The 9,550-nt window shown below is 48.5% G+C and overlaps 1 protein-coding gene across 1 annotated transcript in view; it reads right to left on the bottom strand.

The window, feature by feature from the left end:
* Positions 1-4,277: 4,277 nt before the first annotated feature.
* Positions 4,278-9,550, bottom strand: part of ASH1L (ASH1 like histone lysine methyltransferase) — an 81,830-nt gene continuing 76,557 nt past the window's right edge. The window contains exons 27-29 of the mRNA XM_084824751.1: positions 9,148-9,188; positions 7,837-8,141; positions 4,278-6,822 (exon numbers count right to left, since the gene is read on the bottom strand). Of these exons, the coding sequence (XP_084680877.1) occupies positions 6,731-6,822; positions 7,837-8,141; positions 9,148-9,188 (438 nt within the window). The 3' untranslated portion in view covers positions 4,278-6,730. The remainder of the gene's footprint in view (positions 6,823-7,836; positions 8,142-9,147; positions 9,189-9,550) is intronic.

Raw genomic sequence — 9,550 nt, 5'->3', positions numbered from 1 at the left:
TCTCCCTATCCACTTTCTCCACACCAGGGCAGTTTTGTGCCCATGTACAGGCCAAGGTCTTGTAGTCGCACGCACTCCAAGGCTGGGGTAGGAAGACTAAGGTGTTGACATGAGTAAATTGTATCAATGCCCAAAGACCTATTGATGCCTTAGCCTTGTGATCAACTACTGAAAAGCACCTTTTCAAAAGGGTGGTGCTTCAGCTAATGGGCAGTATAGAAATGTAATAAAGAAATAAAAATACACACTTTTAAGATCCCCCTTCCCGTAAACTTGGGGAGCAGCCAGTTAACGGGCAAATAAAATCGTGAACAGCACAGCTTATTTTCCTAATTAGAACAGGCTAAAGAAGTTGAATGTTTCATTTTCTTTTAAAACCAGAAAGGAAATCAAGACAATGAAGGGAAGGCATGAAAAAAGTTTAGGAGCAAAGTGAATTTGAATGGAGACAGGGAAGCAGGTCAGTTGGAGGCCTTCTGGTGAAATCAACGGAGCAAGCCAAAAGGAAGCATTTCTACAACACCCTGCATAGCGTATGACAGCTTTCCCCAACCTGCTGCCTTCCTGATATTTTGACTATTACTTCCAATGGTCAGGCATGCTGGGAGTTGTAGTCCAAAATATCTGGGTGGCACCAGGTTGGGGAAGGCATGCAACATTAATAATGTCACCATAACAGGCGTTAGCTTAGGTGGGGTTGGGTCTTTTTAAAGGCCCAAGAGACACGCACAGAGGAAGAGTGGTCTATCAACCGCCCTGTGAATACCAGACACTGGGGATGAACCGCAAGGGCCCTGTGGGTGAGTTTCCTGGCTAGTGAGTTCTTCAGCTCTTTTAGGTAGCAGCTCTCTGATCTCTCCCAACAGGAGTTTCTTGGATCAGGTTCCTTCTGTCTGTAGCTTTCAGACATGCTCTTTGTTTCTCAGCAGGTTCTGGTTTTTCTAGCATCCCTCCCTCGCAAGCGGTCTATTGAAAAGGCTGCCATTCTAGCACTGAACAGCAGAGGGATGGAGGATGAGCTGTAACGGCTGAAACACTGAGGCCGAGCTAAGCTGGCACCTGTGAGGTCAGGATCTCCAGCTGAACGATCATGATTGGTGATCCTGAATACAGTGGAATCGGGTGAATGCCTTAACCCCAACCCCTGATATCAGACCACAGCACAGAGGTGATACAATCATATAATAACACTTGGCATTTGGGTAGTGCATTTTCAGCATTTAAAGCACCCCACATCCATTAGCTCAGTAATCCACACAAAAACTCTGAAAGGCAGGGCAATATTATTACACCCCTATTGCAGATGGAAAGGATGAGACTGAGAGAACTGTGGCCATTTAGTAGGTTCCTGGACCAAGTGGGAGTTGAACCAAGGGCCTGCCCATCATCGCGGTGCCTGGCTCTCATCTCGCCATTCTTAGGTGAGGGTAAAAAGCTGCCTCACCTTCTTCCTAACCTCTATTACAACTCCTAAGGGTTGCTTCAGTTATTGGGTGGTACAGAGATGTAGTAAATAAATAAATAAGGGTTGGGCCAAGACATTTTGCTGATGCAAACAGCAATGCAGGGGATTCCTAGAGACAAGTGATGCTGCCATTTTATTTATTTAAAACATCTGTATCCCGCCCTATATCATTAAGATCTATGGGTGGCGTGCCATACAGCTCAGGTGTTGCCAGTCCCAGGATCCTCTTGCCGAGTCACAAGGCATGCTGGGGGCTTGTCTGTCACATCACAGGTCACCATGAAAACCACAAATAACACTTATGCTGTCGGGCCAACCTTAGAACAACTAAACACCTATGGTGGCTTCTCAGAAACAGGTACTGGGGCTCAATTCAGCCTGCGTGCCACATCCTCTGCTAGGAATGTTGTTCCCACGCTCACTCCCCACCCCCCACATTCATACAGAGATAATCAAAGTAAACATCTGGGCAAGGAGCTCCCAAGTGATACCTCTTTGACGTGCACAATGGTCATGTGCCCAGTTTGGAGCTGCTCTTGCTTCCCCAGACATACCAATCTGGGATCCCTTTCTCAAGGTGTGTTACAGCAGTAGCAGCTCCCCTCCCAATGGCTCGGTTTGAGGCCTGGTCTATAGAATGAACACAGCAGAACGTGGAGGTCAGAGGGACTGTGCCGCCCTCAGGCTGCAGGTGTGGGATACTGTGTTTGAAAGCTTCAACGTGAAAAAGACAAACCCCTTCCTCTGCAAACAGAAAACGAGTATCAGGGACAAAAGTTCTAGCATCTCCTTACTGTGCTAGTTTTCTACTTACAGAGATTTAAAAAAACACAGAGCATTCAAAAATATGAATCCTGTACTTGCAGCGTGAAGTGGTGCAGGATTATTCTGGCGCTTCTGAAAATCCCAACTGCCTTACCAGACAGCCAAACAGACAAGGAGCACTTACCCTCCAAAGCCAGGGTGCGGAACTTCGGGGTGGGGGCCAGATGTGGCCCACGAGGGCCCAATCGCCTCTGGGGTTCCCCAGATGACCAGGCCCCCGTCCCCTGGTCTCACCCCCTATCCCTCGACCACCAATCATTTAGTAGTTTGCTGGCTTCTGCACGGGGTTTTATCTCTATTCTCACAGGTTGAGACCCCTCTCCTAAGGCTTCAGTTATTGGCAGTCAGAGCTTTAAGCCGCAACATGCTGGAATTTTTTTGTATTATTGGCCCCACTAACCACTTGAATGTGGCCCCTGGGGGCGTCTCTGAATTTGGAGTGGAAGAGGTTCCTCACTCCTGCTCCAGTTTCGTAGCTGAAAATAGTGACATGTCTGTATAACACCCTATTTTCATGCCAAGGATTGTTGCTCAAGCTTACCCCCTTACCTGTATGTGGTGGTGAATTCATTTAGTCTGTAACAGATGTGTCCTGCATTGCATAAATAAACAGAGTTTATGGTTAAGGATGTGCAAGGAGAACATCACCCAGAACCGCCCTACAATCCCTGCTCCCAGAGTTCGAAAGACGCCACGCCAACATGTGAAATGGGAGGCTGCCTGCTATATGGAGCCCTAACTTTTGGGCAAGAGCGTGCATTTGTGAACATTCAAGGAAAATGCATCCCCTCCCATTCAGAAGCTTTAACTTCTATATTGATCTAGGCCATGTGCTGGGACCTGAAAAACAGCCAAATTAGCTGCTGGTGCTGCTATGGCATTACTATTTTCATTTCTATACTACCTAATTGCCAAAGCTCTCTGGGCGGTTCACAAAAATTATGAAAGAAAAATGTAGTAAGAATTTTCTTATGCAGCGTCTGACCTTCTTGGATATGCTATGCAGTGAGAAAGGTTGTGCTTTTATAGGATGGTAAGCCCTCTGCTTGTCTTGGGACCCTGGCAAATGCCCAAGCTGCCCCTGCTAGCAAGTTGGGAGGCTCAGAGGCCATCTAATCATCCCCCCACCCCCCCACTCAGTGCAGGATCTGTATGACAGGGTGCAATAATTGCAGCCCTGACAGATGGCTGTCCAGCCTCCACTTAATATGTCCAGTGAAGAAGAGCTCGTCACTTATCAAGGCAGCCTGCTCTTACTGTTCAGACATGTGTAACCTTAAGCCAAAATCTGCTTCCTTGCCACTTCTGCCCATTAATTCTAGTCCAGTTCCTTGAAGCAACACAGCTCTTCAGATTCTTGAAGGCAGCTATTCATGCTTCCCCTCAATTTTACCTTCTTCAGACTAAACACAGCCAAGCCCTTTCACGCAGCCCTCACAAAGCTTGGTTTCCAGACGCCAGTCATACCAAGTCATATTAATAACGTTTTAGCAAGGCATCCACAAAAGAAAAAAAATTGGGATGAAATCAGGACAGGGGTTTACCAAGAACTGAAAGTCTTTCAGCCCAAGGGCCAAATTAAATTTTGGGGACTCTCTTGGGGGCCGCGTCCCAGCGGTGGGTGGGGCTGAAGGTAAAGGCGAGGGAAAGGGAAACCGGGGAGGGTCAAAATACCAGCACAGTTTAGCTTAACACTGCCTGTACGTAAGCCTCAGGAGAGGCCTTTCAACCTTTTAGAATGGTGAAAGAACTGCACAAAAGCCAGGAAACTACAGAAAGATCAGCTGGAGGTGGTGGGGGTGGAGACCACCTGGTGACATGGGGGTCATCTGGGGAACACCAGAGGGCTGGATTCAGACCCCAGATGGGCTGGATTTGGCCCCAGGGTCTAAGGTTTGACACCCCTGGGTTAGAGGATCAGCCAACAGGGACAGCTGGAGCATCTGTGTGTATGTGTGTGAAAAAGAAAACCCCCAAAGCCGCTGAATACGAAACATGTTTTTTTTCCATTTAATACTAGAATCTCTCAGTATTTGAGATGCAGGCCTTTTATGCAATTACATCCAATGTTAAAATTGGTAATACATAATTTACAAAGATTAACATCAAAACAATGGTCTATTTAGATATGCTCTTGTAAAAAGGAAATATATTAGCAGCATTTCTTCTCAGCAACCACACGGCCTACCCCCATGCAGACTAAAAAGAGTTCGTATCTATATTTGCAACAAACGTAGTGCTTTTTTCTTCTTTTCCTGGGCTTCCATCAGCGATCAGGTGAAACGCTGCCAGTCTCCTCAGTTAATACAAAATAACACCCCCCAACCCCGATTTTTTTTTAAAAAGTCAGTAATTTTCTACACCAGTAAGAAAACAAAACCAAAAACTTAAAAAAAACAACAACACAAATTCTTCGCACTTACCTAGAATTTGATTGTCTAAAAAAATTGTTTTTAGTCTTTCAACAAAAGAAAGATAAAATGGCAGAGCTAGTGTCTCACTTCTGGGCACGCTTTTCATTATTTTTGTCTTTAAAAAGGACTTATCTATCTTCTCTTTTCTCTCTCTCTCTCTCTCTCTCTTTTTAGTGTTTAACACCATTTTGAGACGACAATTTCCCCCCGTTTTGAACTAAATGGAGCGACTCAAAGATTTTCAGACATGCAATTCCCACCCACCTCTTTTTTTTCCTACGACACACATGAGTATTTTATACTCATGGTTCTCCTGTACAATGCTTCTCTACAGTAAGAAAATATTCCAAACTATTTTCTTATTTGTCTTCTTTTTTTTAATAAAATATTTTTTTCCTCAAAGGGCTTTTTTCCTTTCCCACCCCCTCTCTTTCCCAACCCCCTCCAACCTTTTAAATTGTCAGGTAAAATTTGAATGGAATGGAGCCTTCCCCCCCCCCCCAAACTAAGAGTAAAATAAGAATTATTTCGTTAACAAGAATGTACAGTTGGGACAAGCTTGGTCCGTCAGGAAGGAACATGGAGAGAGAGCGAGCTACCATATTGCTTTACAACCACGTAGCAAAAGAAAGGTTAAGATATATACAACTTGGCACATTTAAGAACGGGATTCTTTTATAAGAACACCTAAAACAGGACCATAATATGCATATGAACGCCAAAGAGAGACAGAGAGCAAAGCCACGTTAAAGGGCCAGTGTATGCTTAACTGCCGGCTCCCCGGGCCAGTACACGATCTGCGGACCGCGGGTGAATGCGGCATGTTCTCGAAGAGGGACCCCTCTCCCTCTGGTGCAGTACCAGTGACAGTAACCACGGTGTCTGAACACCATATCACGTTAAGCAAGGAAAGCGTTCCTTCACTGCAGCCAGTGAGTTAATGCTTTCTTTTTCCCCACCCCCTGAATCAAGGGCAAAGAGAGACGGGAGCATAAAATACACTGTCTCTTTAAGAGACGGACGCTTTTAAGCTGTACAGTTTTTTTCTTCCTTAAAAAAAAAAATTAACACACAAGAGTAGTGTTATCAGTGGATAATAGTCTACAGTTTCACAACGAATACTCGCTCAGAAATACTGCTCAACGGTTCATGTAGTGAAAGGTTTTTTTTTCGTCTTTGCCGTTTCGACAGTTTTTTTGTTTTTTTTAAATTTTCACAATACGCTGGACACACAAGAACAACGGCTTATTACAAAAGGGGAAAGAAAGAACAAGGAAAGAAGAAAACCCATTGGGCGGCATTAGGACCGGACTTGCTTTATAAAATTTCTCTGCAGCAAAAAAATTAAAAACCGCCCTCCCCTGCCCACCCCGAGTCGCGGAATGCCGGACCAAGTGCTTTCCCATGCAACGTGTCCAACCGGCCCGTCGTGCTCAAAGCGTCGCTCCTCCTCCGTCGTGTCACGCGCAAATCGAAGAGCTCGATCCTCTATGTGCCTGGGGCTCGGCCACTTCCCCGTGCTGCTGTCTACCCCCCCCCCGCAAAACGGCCTCCACACCTGGGCCACTGGACGGGGCACAGCTGCGGGAGAAATGCTGTGTGCTGGGAGGACTCCTATGGGAAGAGAGCAGGTCCAAAACACCAGTTTCCTCCCGCTCCCACCCCACTGCACCCGCTCCCTTTTCCTTCCTCTGAATGGAGACATTGGGCTGGGGGGGGGGGGGGAAATAATAAATTAAATTAAAACTTGACGATCTTGGACAAATCGCCACAAAGGTTTCTCCTTAGTACCTTAACATGGACCACAAGGCACGCCCAACACCACGCACACCATAAGAGCACTGCCGGGGGGCCGCTCGCCTGGCCACCCCCATCGTCTTAAGTGCTACAGAGCCGTTTTGCCAGTGTCCTCCTGCCTCCTCCCCAACACACACACTCGTGAGGCGCAGGGAAGGGGCCACGCCTTGGCTGCCCGTCAGTCTCACGTGCGGCGCTCCGGGCCGCAGCCGCTCTCTGGGGCACAGCATCACTTCCTGAAGCTGCCCTCGGTGAGGGCCAGAGTGCGGCGGCGCAGCTTCCGCCCCGAGCCTTCCTCGAGCAGGTAAGTGACATCGATGGCTGCAAGAGACGACAGAGCAACGGCTTCAGCAACGCTCTCCGGGGAGCCAACGCAGCGTGCGGGTCAGGGAACCCTCGGGAGCCGCCTGACGCAGCCGGGATGCAGAGCCTCTTCCAGCCCAAGAGCCGAAGGCCGTTTTGGGGGAGACTGTGAGGGTGGTGGGCGGGGCCACGGGCAAAAGGGGCAGGGCCAGAACACCAACTACACCAGCCTCTTTCTGCTGGAAGCTCTCGCTGCCGGCAACGAAGCCTCGTAAGAGGCGTTTCAACCTTTCCGAAGCGGGGGGACCCCGCAAAAGCCGGAAACACCAAGCCATTAGTGGCTGGAGAAAGGGGGTGGGGCCAGATCACAGGGGGTGGGGCCTTTGGGGGAATCCCAGGCCTGTGGATTTAGCCCCTCGGCCTGAGGTTTTGCAGACCGCTGGCCCACCCCGCTTGGCAGACCCAGCAGGCAGTGACTCTCCAAGGTCACAAACCAGGATCTTTCCCAGCTGTACCTGGAGATGGCAGGGAGCGCACCTGGGCCTTCCACATGCCAAGCACATGCTCTACTCTCTGAGCCCTTGCTTTTCAGAATACGTATATCCCCCTGGGTGCCCCAGACAGACAGGGGCTCCAGGGAAGAGGGAGAAGGTGAACGTGAAGATGAGCGTAACAACAACAGAGCCGTGTCAGGCTGGCAGTGCCACCGGTCAGGAAAGCTGGGCAGGGGGATTACTGAGCCCCGGCCACTGCACTGATTCAGGCCGAGGGTTCATATGAACCGAAGTGAACGGCTGCACCTGCCTTGCGCCGGGGCGGGGAGCACGAGCTGCTCCAGATGTTGCCGAACTCCCACTATCCCTGACCGTGGATTCCCCGATCCTTACACCGGCAACATTTGAAAGCCACCCGGACCAGCTCCTGGCAATGCACTAATCTGGCCGGCCGGCCTGAGAGCTTTAACAACACAAAAAAGGCTGGAGGCTACCACTGGTAATGCTGGCATCGCTGCAGGCAGGCTTCGTCTCTTACCATTTTTCCCTGGGATTTTCTCTAGGAGGGCGAGGAGGATCTGGTTGAGCCTCTCGCGCTGCACGTGCCGGCGTTCCTCTGGGGTGCAAGGCCGCCGTGGGACGGGGCTGCTGCCCTCCACCTTTTTATCTCCCTCGCCACTTTCCTGCGGGGGTGCCTCTTTCTCCGGCTCCTCTAGGCCGGGGGTCTGCTCACTGGGGGGCTGGTCCTGACTTGCTATCACATCTTCCATGAGGGGAAGGGGGTCTTCCTCCTGGCTGAGGTCTTTGTTCTGGGACTTGGAACGGTCAGACTTCCAAGACGACCTGGGAAAGATGGCACCAGACAGACGTATCACACAGAGCCTTTGAATGAGTCTGCCTCTGCCGAGGGGGCAATGCACACTCAGTGGAGTGAGACGGGCTGAAAGGGGGTGAGACCAGCCACAAGACCCTCAATTTGGATGGGTTGGGGAGGCAGCCGAACATGACCCCCACACACACAGCAATGCTGTGCATTGGGGCAGCCCCAATTGAATTGCGTTTTATTATTTGATGTAAGCTGCCAAAGAAGTTAGGATGGAAATCATATACGTAGTTTTTAAAAAAATCATTTAACTATTTAAGTATCTGCAAAAAATGCTTACACAGCAAATGAATTCAGAGGGTTCAAGGGGTGGGGTGGGGTGGGGTGGGGTGGGGTGCAGTGGGGGGACGGCAGTCACTACCCCATCGTCAGCTTTGCCTCCTCCCTTCCCCGCTGATAAGCTTCTTTTAATCATGACATTTTATTTCAAAATAAAGTTAACAAGGCAACAACAACAAAAAGATGAAGAACGTACATAATAATACATCCAAATCACTAAAGAAACAAAGGAATTCGCTAATTTTAAATCTTATCCTATGACTGATATGCTTGTGGCACATCTACAGTAAAACGACCTAAGGAGGAGCTCAATACTTAATGAAAGTAAAAATACAAGGTATACAAAATACAAAAGGAGCGCATGCAAGTGTATGTAATTTTGTGTGTATGTGTGTATTAATCAGAAAAAATACAGGCAGCTGTACTTGGCTGGAATTTGATCAAAAGTTTGAAGAGGACACCATGGTGTCATAATATCTTTCGTAAAGTTAGGATTCCTTGCTTGCTGCACTTGCTAAGTTTATACCTACTCATCGTCTCCCAAATGTTATCAATCCAAGGCTTTTATGTTGCAGGGATGAGGATGGCGCAGAAAAGCTGCACAGATCTGATTCTTTCACTTGACACCGAAGTCCCCCTCCTCAAAAGCCCCCCAAGAAAAGAACTCAGAGCGGCAAAGGGACTCACCTGCCTCCATTCCTCTTGTAGTTGTCTGGTACGTAATGAGGCTGCAATGGAGAAAGTAGAGCAAACTGTTAAAGCTGTGAGGCGCTCCTAGGTACATACAGCTCAATGGCAGATGTCATGGATCAAGGGTAAACCATACATCCTGTGCCTGGGAATGTCAAATGCTGTGGGGTCTTGACAAGACCAAGGAAAAGCCTGCATGGGTTTGCATTCTGTTCCTGCCATCAGCAGGAAAGGATAGCAAACAGCTCTGAAGTCAAATGCCCTGCTCAGACCTTCAAGTCGTCAGCCATTGCCCACACACGTTCATACTTGTTGCTGAAGCTTTAAGGACGAGAAACTTGGGTTTCCCCCCGGCTTTGTAACCACCGTTGTTCATTACCCTTTCTTTTTATTGCAAATT

The sequence above is a fragment of the Heloderma suspectum genome, chromosome 17 (assembly GCF_057233095.1).
Source record: "Heloderma suspectum isolate Gila_16-S chromosome 17, 16-S_ref, whole genome shotgun sequence".
NCBI lineage: Eukaryota > Metazoa > Chordata > Lepidosauria > Squamata > Helodermatidae > Heloderma > Heloderma suspectum.
This window is presented reverse-complemented; position numbering and strand designations above follow the sequence as displayed.